Here is a 17346-nt window from a genome sequence, read left to right on the forward strand (position 1 = left end):
CAACCACGTAGCGCCAAGGTATTTCGCCATTTCCCATGTCGCTTGTAACAGCCTTGTTTTGCCGAGAGTGCTGTATCTTGGTCCGCTTGTATAAACTATTGCCCACGCATAGTTTAACGAAGTCATGTTTACTATGTAATTGTTACTCCCGCGATGCCACTGCTGCTTATACAGTTAGTGTGTCACACATCCGGCTTATATACAGTCGAGAATCCGACATGTTAATTTGTCACTGTTCTGCAATTTCTGTAAACCTTTGATAATTATTCACGTCTTTCAAGAATCCTCACATCATTCGATACGACCGAATTTTGCCAAAATTTTGAATTGCATATTTCAATCTCTGTATATATAGAATATATTTTTCATTCTTTTTTCATTCTGGGAATATATTTGTACATATTTTATTTCTCGTGCATTCATACAATATTTCTGATTGTATTTTTTAATTTATAAATAGTCTTAAAATATTCCTTCACTATTATATCGGAAAATCCTATAATAGTTGCCGAAAGGATACTCGGAATCCAGTAGATAAGATAGTTGTTCTTCGGCGTAATTAATCAATGTGCGTGCTACGGACACAAAAACGGTTATCAATTTCGTCGGAGACGACACTTTGTCGTTGTATCGGTCCGTGTTTCAAGCAAAATCTCTTAAATACTACAAACTGAATATCCCTCTCGGCTCTCGTGATAACAGTACCCTACTAATTGCTGCTTTCTGCTGGCACAATGCTCCATTATCCGTTTACAGCTTGGTCTCTGCCGAATTTCCGCACAAAAAGGCACGTAAGAGACGGAACGATCCCGAACCAGCATTACTCTCTAACGGGGTATTGTTTCTGCTAGCGTCTTCTAGCTTTGAGAAGAGGGTTCCTGTTCTTATCGCCTCTACCCTTCATCCAGCTCGAGAGAGTCCCCGGCAAACATTGTAAAAGTTTCGCGTTAAATCGCAGCAATCTCGCTAGTCCACCCGTTTCTTCGACAATGAGATTTTATCATTAGCAGAGATTTTAGCATTAAGATCTCTTCCGCGCGAAAGGCGTTTAAGTAAATGACAACGGTAAGCAAACGCGTGCAATCTTCTCTCACACAATGTATATCGTTTATTATTATGATCATTAATATTGCTCTTATCGCAAAATCTACAATAGCTACTTTCATCGTTCATAACTGGCCTATTAATGATGGACCATCAGCGTCATCGTCGTCGTTTTCTTTTCGCTGCCGTCTCTCTTCCGTTTTTCATATTCATGCTGTGCAAGCTACGCGATTATCATGAATATGTCCTATGAATATTTTGCTTTCTCGTTCGTGTTATGTTTTGAATATGACGGCTCAGCCATTTAACTCTATTTTAATTACGCAAGTTAAGCTTCTCGCTTATGTAAAACAAAAGAATAACGAAATATGCATAATTCTATACGAGATATTCGTAATTTATCGTAAGGTTTTAATAACGTTGAACATTTATGCCCTTGACAAAAGTTTAAGTAAAATTTCTATTAAGCTAATATTTAATTTCGCTTGGAGGATAGAATTTTATTATTTATTTACACGTGTTTAACGCTCAATTTATAAAATTAAATTTAATGTTTAATGACGAATAATTTTATGATTATGAAGTCTTCATCATTAAAAGTCAATCCTTTTAATTTTATACGCGGGCAGAATAAAATATGTGTTCGCGCAAAAAACATGGGTATTTATTTTTACGTTTTAAATAAGTACATAGAGATCACAAAAAAGAGCTAGAGAGAATAGATGGAGATGAAAAAAAAATGTTTTATCGTCATTTAGCTGTTTCCAAAACACGAGACGCGGATATTTATATTTCGGAGCAATATCGCGAGTCGTACGCGAGAGTACATTGAGAAAATAATCTCGAGTTGCTGGCGCGCAAAAGCAGCTCGGCTACAGAGCAAAGGGCTAAAACGGGAAGAGACGCGATGGAGAGAAACGCCGGAGGAGACGGGATTCCGAATCGACGCGGACTATGCGTGGCGCGCGAGATCACAGAGACGGAATCCCGACGTAAACAGGCTTAAATTGTAATTTCGGGCTTTCGGTTCTCTCTCGCGGTGGGATACTTGTTGCTCGTCTACTCTTTGATGTTCGGTCGTGCGGTGCTTGAGAGATCAATATGCGCTCATTAACGAGCGCGGTCGCTCGCGGTGCCAAAGGGACACGCATTCACCGGGAATATCGCGGTAATGTTAACCTTGACAGGTGGCGTATACGATCATCGTCGCAATTATCCGCCCTTCTTTTTACGGCTTGACGCGACGTGTCCATTCGCCACCGCTCAAGAACAAGAGAAATTGTCACCTTCCTTTCGGAATCGCGTTACTTTCAGCCGCGACAAATCCTGTGCTTGTGAATGGATGTTATGTTCATTACGCATTTTGAATAAATTAGCGATTAAACCGACGCGGAATAATACCGCTTATAGCGATAGAATGGGGGAAAAAAAAAAAAAAATACAAATGGATATTTTGCGTGACTGTAACACGTATTTGATAATGGATAAAGTTGACTGCGTAATAACTGAAACTTTCATTGATTTAATTTTATGTTAGATTAATCTTGACATTTGAACACACACATATAATCATAAAAAAATATATTACGATTAAACAACTATTTTGCGGTATATATATCTGTTTGCTGTGTCATTAATTGGATTTATTGAAGCAATTAAACCCGCGTATTCGATTGTATTCGAAATACTCATAATTCAAATCTATGCATCTCCGTAACAAGCACCGATAAAACATAGGAAACGAAGAAAATTTATTTATTTTTAACAATTTTTTGCTAAGTTTTAAATTTGGAAAAATTTAATATAGATAGTTTATTTAGCATTACAAAGGAAAAAGTTTTGTTAAAAATTATTATTTTAAAATAATTATTTAAAAAATGAGTAAACAAAATTTTGTTCAATTAATTTCAACTAAAGTTATAACAAAGTATACGCAGAATATTTAAAAAAGTTTGCTGTTTTTACGACACTAATTTTAGAAATTAAAAAGCCAAAAATATAATTTTTACTTAAATTTGCGCTAAAAAATACAGCGTAAAATTTCATTACACATATATACATTTTCGTGTACATTTTACATTCAAGAAAATAAACAGAAACAAAATTGTATATTATAAGACTTGTCTGACAATGAGTGTTATGAAAATTCATAATCGAAAATAATCCGAATATTTTCGGAAACAATAAATACATTAAAAAGAGACTTTTCGACTGATTTAACTAAAATATAAAAGTGACTTTTGTCACAATATTTATTTAATAAAAATGCAGTAAATAAAATGTTTTGAATGTAAATTGAAACACAAAAATAAGAATAAAACAGGGTTTTCAAATTATTATAAAACATTCTTGAGTGAAAAAAATGCATGAAAAACAATTTACAAAATTGAGAAAAAGTGAAAGTTCTATTTTGTTTATAACGAATGTTACATGTTTTCACCATTCGTGTCCATTCATGCGACAAAGAGAAATTTTTGCTCGTTCTCTCTGAATTACAATTCTCTCCGAGTTTCCGTTCCTATGTAAATCATCGTGTGGTTACTGTTTGGAAAAAAAACATGCCATGCGTTTCGACAACACAAAGCTATGGCTAAAATTTGGAAGTTTATATATAAAAGATATAGCATAGTATATACTAGTGTAGCTGACAATTGAATACCTTTTTGCCCTAAATTTTCACCAATTTAGGAATTTTAGGAATTGTGTGCCGTCGTTCAAATATTGTGAGAGAGGCGGTGATAATACATCAAACAAATAAATTTATTCCTCCTTTTTAATTTCGAACGAGGGGGGCCTTTAATACAAAAGTACGTATCGTGCGGCTGTCAGCGACAGACGACGATAAATTTGCGGGAGAGAATCGCGTGCGATTCGCGCGCGAGTTTGCGGTTTATCCCATATATACGCGGCTAGCTACCGCGATGATTTATCGCGTGCAGCAAGATCGCGTGCGTCGTCGCACGAATTGTATACGCCAAATCAAGCGCATCGTAGTCGGCTGTCCAGGAAGTCGACCGGTGACGTTGAGCTTACGCTCGAAATAGCTTCTCATCTAATGAGATTCAATCAACGTCGTAATTAATGATGTTACTTGCGTGAATATTTATAACATGTCTGCATACTATTGCATAGAAACAATAATCAAATTCAATCTAATTATTCATTACAATCAAAATTTTATAACCGTGTGCAATAACTATAATATCGAATAAATTAATTTAAATGAAATTTAAATTATAATTTATCTTGCAAAAGTGTAATCAAATTTATATCGTCTTTCGTAGTTATTTATGGAATTAACGAATTAGGGTTCACATTACGCATTTAGATGTGGCTTCTGAATTTTATACGTCTAATGGAGACGTCGAAAAAAATGTGATTGCATTGAATGCATATAAATATCGGTTCTAGGAAGATTCCTTGAATTATTTCGGTTGACATCTTTGTATATCGTGACAAAATTGATGAGCGATATAATCCTTCATAAAAGCGTTATTATTGTCATTCGCTGATCTATCATATGTCGGGCTTTTGCGACTAACAAAGAAGGCGCCGTATACTTTGACGCGCATAAGCGTTCCCGTCACGCGCGAAGAGGATTAAAAATATCAAAGCGAGCTCGCAGTAGCAGCAAATCGTCGTGCGCGAGGGGACAAAAGCGCACGGAAGCGCAGAGGGTGAAGGAGGATTTCCGAGGGCGGCGGCCGCTGAGGTCAAATAACCTCCGGAGAATCCGCGACCGGTACCCGGGAGTTGCGAGGCGGGTGTTCAAAGGCTTTCGTTAAATCGTACTTAAAAGTTAAAGGCCACGGCTACATGCGAGATATTTAATCACATAGAAAGATGCCGGTGAGGGAGAAGAAGGGAAACCTGAAGGGACGTGGTGTGAAACGGACGGTGGATATATATTCGTGAAAGCAGAATCTCCAGATGATCAAAGAGCGTTAAAAGAGGATTGGGTTGCCTCGGCGCTACTCGTCTTACGAGGCATCCGTGGAAGCGCGCGTGTGTATGTTAAGGAGGAATTAACGCAAAGGACATTCGCCCCTCGTTGTTATAATGACGCATTGACGTGTTTTCTTCTTATTCGCACCGCAAATATATGAGATCTTCTAATTTATTTATTTATTTTTTTTTTGACGAGAAATCTGATCTTATAAAATGTTATTCATATTATGTTGATCCTTAGCTCCTTTTTTACGTAAGAAAATTTTACATAACAGAAGTGTCTGTGATCATTTTCATTGTCGTTAAATTAGAACATAGTTCTATATTTTAGAATAAAAAAACCTAATATAATAAATATGTAAAATAATGTAATAACGTGTTTTTTTACAAATTTATATTTTTTTATTTTTATTTTACAATATAGAATTATACTCTAATTTAATGACAATTAAAATAATCAATTATATATTCTTATATATGCATATACTTATAATATTAATATTTTATTACATGTATTTTATACATGTGCAAATATTAATTTATAAGATTGCATGGAACATTTTTGCAAATTTATGTGAATACAATATTTTTTGAAAATGAGACATGTGTCTTAACGCAACAATTCACCATTGCTCCAAAAGTTAGATAGCGAATTTGTGATAAAATTATGAAAGATATATTGCTTAGGTGAATTTAAAAAAAAAAATTGACTCACCTGCAAGTCCTTCATCTTGATCCACCCTCCAATAACAATAATGCAATCGCTGCTCACGCGAGAAATCTTGGTGCCTTTATTCACATGCAACTATCGCAGTCCATGTCGATCACTTTCAATCCATGCGCGTGTACCAACGTGGATTTCTCCTCACGCGGATCATCCTAGTCTTGTCATAGAGAATCACCGAGCAGCACCGTGTCTTTCCGTTGATCCATTCATATCATCTACGGTGGTATCAAGTTGACGGAAGGCTGCAACTTCTTCGATTGAATATGCCGCACGATGACGATGCAATGACAATTCAAAAACGTTGAAGATGGGGTTGAAGAGATATATCTGGTGAGAGAAAGAGAGTCACGTGGTGTGCATCTGCGGTACGCGCCAACTCTCTTCCTGAGCGTCCCGCTTGACGGTTCGGAGCACACTGCCGTCACTTTCTGCTTCAGCCGCTTTTCCTTTTCTTCTTGCCTCCTTCTTTGCTCCTTTCGCCGATGCACCCTTCTTCTTCCGAAGGCACGAGGGACCGAGTACGCGCACGTGCCAGGCACGATCGACGAACTAACAGCGACTGACACCTCCTCTTCTTCTCGCCCGATGTTACTTCCTTTTTCTCTACTTCTTTCACCCCTTACTTGCTTTCGAATTTTTAGACGGTTCTCTTCGAAGAATTCCCGATTCTTATGCAAAATCAAACATCGTATTTTGAAATTTTATACAGTGCTCATAAATCGGAGCAATTTTGGAGCAACTGTCTCGGTAAGAGATTTAATTGCAATCGGAATAATTTGATTAATCAAGAGGGAAAGAGGGCTTTTGGCACAAATTCACGTGATCTTCCTATAGGAGAAATCGCTGTGAACTGTTCGATGCTCCTTGCACCGGCGGAGTCGGGGACCGACTGACAATCGGCCCAGCTCAAACTGCGCGAAGTAAGCAGCAAGAGCACAACAGCAGAGGGGTAGGGGAGAACGAGAAGGAGAGAATTTCAGAGGGAAAGAGCAAGAGAGAGAAAGCGATGAGGTTGAGCGGACTGGAGGACGGTGGAGAGGAGCGGATTCTCACCACCACGTGTAGGGTTGTTTTGGCTGCGACGCGGTCGCGCAATCATTACGGTCGCTTCGGTATCGATTTCGACAAATATTTTCTTCGCACCGCGCTTTTGTTCTATTTCTTTATTATATTTTACTTATTGTTTATAATTGTTACATTTCTGAATTAAATTTTATCGATTAGATGATGTCAAATATTTCGATTTCGATTAAAAGTCTATGGAAAGATGAATATGGAGAAATGATTGATGTATCAAAATAAATTGTTTGATATACTTTTCCAAGTTTTTTTTTCATTTTCATATGTGTTTGGTATATTTGAAAATAAAAGGAAATTATTAATTTAAAAAATATGATTTGCTTTTTTGCGTTTATTTTACCTAACAATATTTGAATTTAATAAACTAATTTTTATAATCGATATAGATAAATGAGATGATTACTGCAACAGAGTAAAATGTGCCGCATCGCAATTTCAATTAATAAAATTATTGATTTATGATTGTATTTATATGCGTTCTTTAATTAATATAGGAACGCTAATTATATGACAATAACGCAAACACATAGTACATCGCAAGAGATATCGAAATATATTCCAATTGACAAAAAGTTAATAATCATGTTACAATCATTTAAAAGTGATAATAATTATATCAAATGTATCAATTAAACATGAATGATAATAATCGATTAATTTTGTAATTCGATTTTTAGAATTATTTCCTGCATTGTTCCCTTTTTCTATAAAAGGGATATAATATATTATATGTTATGAACATGCCAGTATATTCATAACATCAGAAATATGTGTAATTTTAATACCATTGTTATATATAAGGAAGACCGATAAATGTCTCACAAATGAATCTATCCGATTTATTCTGCACTTCTATTAATATAATTGCATTTAAATATTTGACTTTTGATTAATAGCTAATTCGTTTGAAATAATTGCGTTTGTACGGTCAGTAATAAGTCCGATGATATTATCGCATCCCATTTTCCGCGCATGCATTTTGCGTAGAGCCTTGAATTAATTTGTTATTCATTCATCGCCGCCAGAGAAGTTATTATCCGCGATATTGTTGACATCGTAATATCGCACAATATTTGCATGCAATATTACATAGCGGTGGAAAATCGACGAGGTGTATTGTTAGAGCCATTTTTTTTCGCGTAATTGCGGTTTAAACGTTTTTACGGTTTATTTTATCATCGTATTGAACGCATCGGATGTTCAATTAACAAATGGTGCCGCTGTTTCTATTGAGCATATCCATGTTTATCGATTTTTTTCATCCGTTTCTCTTGCTAATTGAAACTTAAATTTGCAATTTTACTCAGCAAACACCACAACTCATATAACGTACGAATATTGCATAAACAATGCGCTTATTTATTTATGCAATAAAAAAGACACGAATTCTGCATGATATTTAATCAAATGTACTCTAGTTTATTAAGGAAAAGAGATTATTAATGCATCAATCATTCACATATTATAATTTTTGCACGAAGTAAATATTTTGAAAATAGCGTGGTCAAATTTGTCCTAATTTCTAACTCTTTAAACTTCTTTAATTTTACAACAACATGCATCCTCAGTTCCTAATAAATATTTTCGAATATAAAAATATGTTAATTTATATACAAATTATGATAAGTGATAAATGATAGATCATAAATAAAATTCTGGATTGAAATTCATCCGATTGCAGCCTTCTGATTTCCCTGATATTTACATCCTCTGGTCTGAATTAATTACGTTCTTATCTTGCTACAATTACTTTCCCATGCGTCGCAGCAATTAACTGCGCGTCTAATGTGCGCAATTCGCTGCGAGCGGCGCGTCGCTTTTTTAACGAACGTTATGGTTGACCGCCGTAAATAACTATGGTATGGTGTACTACGACGCTGTCTCTTCGTCGTTGTTTGTCCCGAACATCGTCGACGAAAGATCAAAGCTCAAAGTATTCGAAATCGCCGACAAAGGCAGCCGACGACAGTAGGCGTACTTTTCGTGAACCTGTACCTGTAATTTTTCTTTTTCTCTGCCTTCGATGAGAGGAGGGTTAACGATTGATCTGCTATTAGGTCACGGTGGACACTTCTCACTCAAAAAAAAAAAAAAAAAAAAAAAATGGCAGTAGTCAGGAAATCCCTGACACGTTTACAATAGCCGTCCCTTGTTCCTGTCCGATTCCCTGGCTTCTCGTCGCCACTGTAATCGGTCGGCATTAATCTTAAGGATAGGGTAGGTGGGAGGTACCGACCTTCGTCGAGGTCGCGGCTCGTTCATGGAGTTAATGCAAATTGCGCGCGGGAATCTTACGACTAGTAATGAGGAGGCTCCCTTGATCGTCGGTTATTTAGCAATGGGGCAATTTGCAAGCCGCGTTATTAGAAAGCGGTAGACTCATGCAAAAGGGATATCTCTCCTCTACGCAGTCGCGGGATCAGAAGTATGGCTGGCAATAGCTGACCTTTAAGCGCATTCTATTGCAGAATTGCACTTAAAGGTGCAAGATCCATTTCCGTCTCTTACTTTTCCCTTCTAAACAATTGACCAATTATTTTCAAATTTATTCAAATCATTAATATAGTATAGTTATGTATCTAGTGGTGTAAATATCTAATTATATTTTTGTGTAAAAAATATTTCGACGTTAATATATAATAATTAGGAAATATATTTTGATTAAATAAGATCTTATAGTATATAATACATATTATATTTTTTTATGATGTTTTAATTATCTATATTATCTACTTTATGATCTATTATCAAATAAATTGAAAGTCAGTAGGTATACATGCAATAACTTAAATAATAATTTTAACATAAATTTGAATAAATAATAATTTTGTAATCTCTAAATAATATATATATTTGATTAGATGTTCGATATTTAAAATAATCTAATAAGTTGTAGACTATCGGTAAATTCTTATTTCTACAAGCTGCTTATCGCGATAGAAGAGGATTTAACAGGGACAAAAGAGTTCATTCATTCAGAAAATTGAAGTTTCGAGCCTCGCGCGACTTACTCGTTCGGTCTTCGTTTTTCGCTCGGTGATTCCAAATTGGGAATAAATGAATGATAATACCGAGCACCAGAATATACTGTACGTGCGACTATGAGAGGTGTTCATGTACAACTTGTTATTGTTATCACTACGTCGTTAATGCTCGCGCAAAAAGAGCTCGTATACCTTGCCAGCACGTTAATGACATGTAACGAGATAAGGTATATATGCGTACTATGAAAGCCGGTAGTCTATCGCGACGGGGTGTTCGTCGAGTAGCGCGCGTATTCATTGTTAGATACTTACGAGCGAGCAAGGAGAAGAAGAGAAGAGTTGCGCGCGAGGGAGAGAAGAAGGTAGAAGAGCGTGAAAAAGTCCACTCTCGAAAAACGGGTTTGCGGTGCCGCGGGTGCTGCCGGGTGCGTTGTAGTTTATCGTCAGAATCGTGTAGCACGTTACGGTACACCGCGATCATTAGCAGCTAGAAACCGCCTGCTCTGCCATGCCGCCGGGAAGGCTGTACGATATACTCCTTTGATATTCGTCGTGCTGACTCTTTACACTGCGATTCACGGATCCTTCGCGAGCTCATGATTCCAACACAGAGAAAATAGAAGGAAAAGTTATCTTTTTCTGAATAATACCTTTGCTACAGGAGACAAAATAGAATGAAGAGGAAAAAATAGAATAAAAATTCGTCTTTTTCTGAATAATTTCTTTGCGCGACAGGATAGAAATATAATGACGTAGTAGTATAGTAAAAACAGACACTATGAAATCACAATTTATATAGCGTGAAAAATTGTAATTACATTCTACGAAAATAAAAAGTTTTCTGAAAATGGAGAGCAGAGAGTGTAATATAAAACAGAACATATATGACATAGAATTTCAACAGAGATAGAGTATGAAATAGAGTAAAAATTCATTGTTTCTCAAAATATTTGGATAGGGATAGGTTCAACGTAAATGGACCAATGTATAAGTAATAAAGATGAACATTATAAAATAATAATTCATAACATGAAAAGGTTTCTAAAAATGAACCAAAGTGCAATATAAAAGAGGAAAAAAAGGAGTAATAGAAAAATGAAACATTATTTTTATAAAAAATTAAATATTGCAGACTAATAATCAAAATCATAATTTATTTTATCAGACATTATATAATGAAATTGTTATTGACCTTTATAGCATTATATATAAGATACAAGCAGCATTATTAAATTTTGTTTTTGTTCTTCAAACTCTTTGAAAGTATATCAGCCTGTTATTGAAACTTATTTTAAACTATTGATTAACTATCCTATTTTTTGTTGGCTCTTATGTTCTTTCAAGTTTATAATATTTTATAGAGAGTTTCTCGTAAAACTTTGAAAACACTATTCTCTTGAATGCGCTAAACAAATGATTTCTCCTCCCTCTTTCGCGTTTCAGCATCTGGCGCCGTACTGTTTCCCACTTACATTAGAATTTCAGTGGAATTTCGAGCGTGGCTTAACATGGTATCTCCCGACTGACCGAATCTGAATTTCAGTTTTATCCAAATTTGGCTTTCGCTCGGGCACGACACCCGGCGACGACAGTATTTGCGTACCGCAAGCCGCGCATAAATAAATAAATGAATATGAGAGCGTAATGGTCGATAAGTAAATTTGCGTAGAGGCTTCGCGTTATATGGTAGATACATCCCGCGAGCGAATATCGAGCGCGCGTTTCTATTTCTCGTCGTATCATTGAATGTCGAGAAGATCGAGAATAAAACGCGATATCTAGAAAGGCGGCGATCAAAGCGATCAACATGATGTTATTAGCGAAGAACGTGTTGTCGTAATATTACCGTATCGAATTAACGATAAGCAAAAGATCAAGAGTTGGGCATCGGGGACTCTTTTTGTGAGTCATCGTCGAACCGGTCGATACCCAATTTAGACCGATTCGGAGTCGAAATGATCCGACTTCATGCTCAAAAGGCGCCAAGGATGCTCTCGATGAACATCCACTCACAATCTTGTTTTATATTCATAAACGGTAAATTCGTCCAATTTCAAGGAACAGATTCGAGTTGTACATTTTAGGTGATTATCTTCTTCACATTATGGAATTATAAGCTAGAATACGATATCACGCACAAAATTAATTTTATTAAATAAAAAACTTTAAATATATTTAATTTTAATTCAATGAAATTAATTTTGTATACACAAATGTATTGTATTTTATAATAGATAATTGCCAAATTAAAAATATTATAGCAAAACTGACTACTTAATGGATATAACGTAACAAAGCGAAAATTAAAAACATCATAGTTTAAATATATATTATGCGCTATGCATATGCACAGATACGCTTTTCCAGAGACCGATAATAACCTATTCTTCTGTTAATGACGTACGCGATGCAATTACGCGAACAATATTCATTTTACTAGGATAATAGAGAAAACAAATTATAATGTTGGTTCGCCACTGTTCAAGCATTTTCGTGTCATAATTGAGTTATAAGAGATGATAATGAAACAATGAAACCACACATTGTGCAAAAATAATGTAATATGCGGTGTTTTGCCGGGTCATTAAAATCCAGATGCAGCATTAAATGTTTGTATTATAATTACAATTGTACTTTTAATCAATGATTAAATAGATTCAGTTTTTAAAGTTTTATTCACAATTCATTTGTCTATCTTATTTATGTCTTCACTTTTTATATAATATTTGATGGTAAAAATGCTATATACATGCTATCTCATTATATGCAATTTGAATTAAATGGGTTTATGAAGATGAAATTGTTCGAAATGTTTTTGTAAATCTTGTGTATATTATATTTCTATATACGTCTATAAAATATTGTTTTATTTTTAATTTTAATTCATCTATTATTTTCAATAACAAATCGGCATTTTTTATGAAGTTTTTGTGCAATTAACGAGTAAATAATTATAACAAAAGTTAATTCTGCGCGATAACGAATCGTATGATCATTCCTGTAGAGTTTTGATACTAACAGGCTCAGGATATATATATATATATATATATATATATATATATATGACGAGGGAGTTGCGACCAGGTGTATAGTAGTTGAAGAAAGGGGGGAGGTTCTCTCTCTCGTGGAATATAGGAGGAGAATGTCTCGGAGGGAAGTCGGCTCCTTTCATCCCTTCCTTGGCGCCCTACCTCTTGTTTATCTCTTTTTTTTCTTGTTCTGCCCCCTTGTTGCTTCAGCGATGCCGCCGGTACCGTGGCCGAACCGTCACAATCGCGGAGAAGTGTGATAGCGACCTCGCGATATCCTCTTCGACTAAATCGGAGAGAATTATGAGAGCAAAATTCAGAGCGCGCCGAGAATTTTCTTGAAGCGCCGCCAAGAGCATGCATATAGTCTATTCTTATAAAGGAGCTCGACAACGCTCGTGATTATCATTAATTTTCACGCTTAGAGCGCGGCTGTTATTGCGGTGAAAATTGATGATAATAACGCTTTTATAATCCTAACGCAAACGATGTCTGTCGGTATCGCTCGTAAGAGCTCGGGGTATTAACACAATAATGCTTTAATGATACGATAATAACGCAATAACGTTTACGCGATTGTCGCAGGTGGTTTTTGGACAATTTTCTACGTTAGTTTCATGGAGACTGGTAATTTTTACGTTACAATTAATTTATATATGCCTCTTTTAATCAAAAGGTTCGTTTAATTGACACGCCTATTTTTTGCGGCATTTGGCTACCGAATTGATTAATATGGTTACGGATACAAAACTGGACACTGCACACGTGTACAAATGCAGCTAAATTGGCTTTTCACTGTTGTTATCCTCGTCCATCGGCGAAGACAATTGTGGCTTTGCACCGCAAAGTCAGGCAGCAGGACCGTAACAAAACACAATTACAAGCTCTTAATGTTTAAAGTATCCCTTTCCATTGCGCCGCAAATTTCCAGCTTATTAAATTAAATGCGGCATGTGAGGTTGTATATAGAATAAAGGATTTGGAGAAAATGGCATAAACGAAGCACAAATTCGGGATAATAACTGTTTGTTCGTCTTGCTCGTCATATACGCAAAATATGAGAGAATAATATACATACATTGTTTGAGATTAAATTATTAAAATGTATAGTTAAAATTTTTCCGTAAAAATCTGCTAGATTTATGCACGGATTATTAACAAGCTTATTTATATATAAATCAACAAAGAATTTCTCATATTTTAATCTTTATATAAAAATACACAATTATTAGGCAAAAAGTTATTTATTGTTATTTCAAAAACATTGTAACAGGATATTAATTGCACGTACATATATATAATTAAGAGAGCTATATTTTATATGTATAAATTATTTTTGATTAATAACAGATTGCATGAGTGTCATTGTAATTTTTTTAGAGCAACATTTCTTTATTAATTTTGAAAAAGAAAAGAATTATAGAATTCTTTAGCGGAAAGAATTAAAGAAATAATATATTAATCACACATACCTATCTATATGTACAATTTATCGAGCTAAAATTTTTTCACATTTCTACGATATTTAACGAAAACTCCGCGTGTGAAATGTTTGAAAATCTCAAATGAATAAGACGAACAAATAGAGTACGGGGTGATGAGTAACCGAGACACGTCGTTGCCAAAGAGGCTGCCGCGCCGGTGGGGGTAATGAGAATACTCGTAAAGGATAAGAGTAGGAAGGAACGAGCCGTTTACTCGCACGCCTGACGGAGGCAGGTGTAGTACGTCGTGGCTGTCGGCACGTTTGATGTTGGCCACGCAGCTTCGTGGAGAATGGGGGGATGCGTATGTCGCGCTTGAATCGGTGATGCGTGCGCATGCCAAGGGGATGGGGTGGGAGAGACAAGCAGTGCGGTCAACGAAACGGAAGAGACCGAGGGAGACGAGTTGGGAGGCGATAAGAGAAATGTGGAATCAAAGAAACGGAAAGAGAGGAGTGAAATAAAAATGCGGGAAAAGGGTGAGGCTGATGGGGATGAGAAAAGACGCGCGATATCGCAGGGTGTGAGATGAAGAGAAGGAATCTCGGCGAAAAAAAAAAAAAAAAAAGAGGAAATTAAAATGACGGAGGATAAAGGCGCGACCGGGCGGAAATCAAATAGTGCGAGAGCACCGGATGGATGAGTCTCGGTGAATGAATGAGATAATGATGGCTGGTTGAGATGACGTTGCGTCCGTGATAAGTGAGCGAGTTATTGGATCGAAGAAGTTATTATTACACTTGAGTTGTTCCTAGATATAAATGACTATTTATGATAACGTTTCGTAAAATTGATCGACGGTTCAATGAACTACGCTGCTGCAAGAAAGGGTTCAAATGACGCTCAATTTTTTTCAGAAAAAAATCTTTCTTGTAACATGGAAATTGATAGATTTAGAATAAAGTGATGCCTCGTTCGAGCATTTTCGAGTTATAAGAAAGTAATATTAATTATAGGAGTAAGAGCAAGTTAATCTAGAGTTAAAATCACATGAGAGATCGAAGTTGAGTTGACACTGAAAGGGAATAAAGCAGAGAGAGAGAGAGAGAGAGAGAGAGAAACTGAAGAGAAGAAAGATAGAGAGAATGGCGACAAGAATGTAAAAGGAGACGGTCGGAGAGTGAGAATATCAAAGAGACGATAAGGGATGGGCCGAGAAAGGGGGAAGAATTACGATGGACTACTATTATGTAAACATCGAAGTAGCTTTCATCTTGCCGCCGCAGAGCTTGACCTATAACTTCAACTCTGAATCGGGGGAACCACCGAAAAACGGTCCATTCGCGAAATTACCATGGGACGTCGAATCGATGACCCCTGCCCTACGTGAAAAATACATAAGTCGTTAACGAGGTCTCGAGATACTTATCCCCGGATTATCTTCGAATTTCTTGATCCGAGATAAAGATAGGATCACATTCATTAGCTTATCATTATATATCGCTATCTATTTTATTTTCTAGAAATAAAGAGGAAAATGTTTCAAGGGTTTGATATAAAAAAGCTGTAAATGTCATGTTTTTGCATTATCTTTCGTTGAAAAAGATCCCATTTACCAGAACTAATAGCATTATAAAAAGCTGTAGATAGCTGTAAATGATGCTACCTGCAGGTAGTATAATAGATATTTATGAGACTCTTTATATGAAATGTATTGTACATACAAATAAAAATTAAAAAAAGTTGATTCTCAGTATTCTTTGAAACGTCTGTAATGATAATTGCAAATGTGCTTTCTTCTCAAATTTCTTGTCGACATATTTTCACAATAAAAAATTTATTAAAAACTCTATATATATATAAATAAAATATAACACTTTTTCTATGTCTTTAAATTGTTATAATGCAATTATTTTATTTTATTGTATTATTATATAATAGCGTAGAAATAATTATATTTCAATTTACAGAATTAAAATTTCTAGTGACAAATAAGATTATGAGCATTTCATCTCAATATTAATCAACGTTTATATAATTTGGTTTCTATAATGATAAAAGCAATTATATACTAACGATAAATTTTATGTATTATAATAATATAATTTATTTCTAATAATTTTATTCTATTTATTGCAATTGCGTTTACATGATCGCATAATTTCACTGCACATTTTATTGACCGAATGTGTAAATCAATTTATCGTAATAGATTAATAATTTTCGTACTGCTTGATATAGTATTGCCGAAATATTAGCAATATAATTATTTACATATACCCAGGATATACTTTTATTAATTTAGGATATTAATTTGTCGTGCACAATATTATAACACATAAATGGAATATTGCAAATACTTCGATATTATTAGAAATATTCTTTTGTAACAAGAAATATTTCGCGGAAAAATGTTTAATTATTTATTTATCAACATATATATTCGAGATTACTGGCACAAGTTATATCTATTATTATCAGAGAAAAAAGATAGATGGATAAGAACAGTTGTTTCGATCTGTCGACATTTAAAACGAAAAAAGGCATAAATAAATTTACGAAATAAACAGCTCACCGGTGTTTGCTGTGCATCAATTAAAAATATCGAAAGAAAACAACCATCCCGCAAATTTCGCAATCTATTCCTCGTTGTTGTTGCCGAGTTGCAAATCTTGCAGAGTGAAATTTTCCCGATTCGTTACAATCGCGCTCCATACGCATCAGTCGCCATTAAACGAGTTTTTTCGATTTTATATACGATCGTAAGAAAATAAATTTCAATAGGGACTGCCCGATCGAGCCAGGCATCGATATACGCTGTTTGCACGCACGCGTATATACGCGAAACGACATATATCGAAACGAGAGAAGCGAACGACGGAGGAAAAAAGTGATATTAAATTGCGACCACCCCGGCGCCGACGCGCCTTTAATTATTATTCTATGATTATGCTCGCGCATATATGTACAGAAATTTCGTCGGATATACGCAGTCGAACACGAGTCCGAACCCTTGGCAATCGTTCTGGATATTATGGGCGGTTGTATGTGCGCGTCTGTGTGCCAAATAAATATCGATAATGCCTTTTCGGTGCCTTTTCGCGAAAACG

The 17346-nt window shown here is 35.4% G+C and overlaps 2 protein-coding genes across 5 annotated transcripts in view; one reads left to right on the forward strand and one right to left on the reverse strand.

The window, feature by feature from the left end:
• Notum (palmitoleoyl-protein carboxylesterase notum) overlaps nt 1-6596 on the reverse strand; it is a 30650-nt gene extending 24054 nt beyond the window's left edge. Inside the window, exon 1 of the mRNA XM_029309266.2 lies at nt 5708-6596. Within this exon, the coding sequence (XP_029165099.2) occupies nt 5708-5722 (15 nt within the window). The 5' untranslated portion in view covers nt 5723-6596. The remainder of the gene's footprint in view (nt 1-5707) is intronic.
• KaiR1D (Kainate-type ionotropic glutamate receptor subunit 1D) overlaps nt 1-17346 on the forward strand; it is a 412954-nt gene that overhangs the window by 37735 nt on the left and 357873 nt on the right. The window lies entirely within an intron of this gene.

Source organism: Nylanderia fulva, unplaced genomic scaffold, assembly GCF_048542155.1.
Source record: "Nylanderia fulva isolate GAGA-0341 unplaced genomic scaffold, ASM4854215v1 Scaffold19, whole genome shotgun sequence".
Lineage (NCBI taxonomy): Eukaryota > Metazoa > Arthropoda > Insecta > Hymenoptera > Formicidae > Nylanderia > Nylanderia fulva.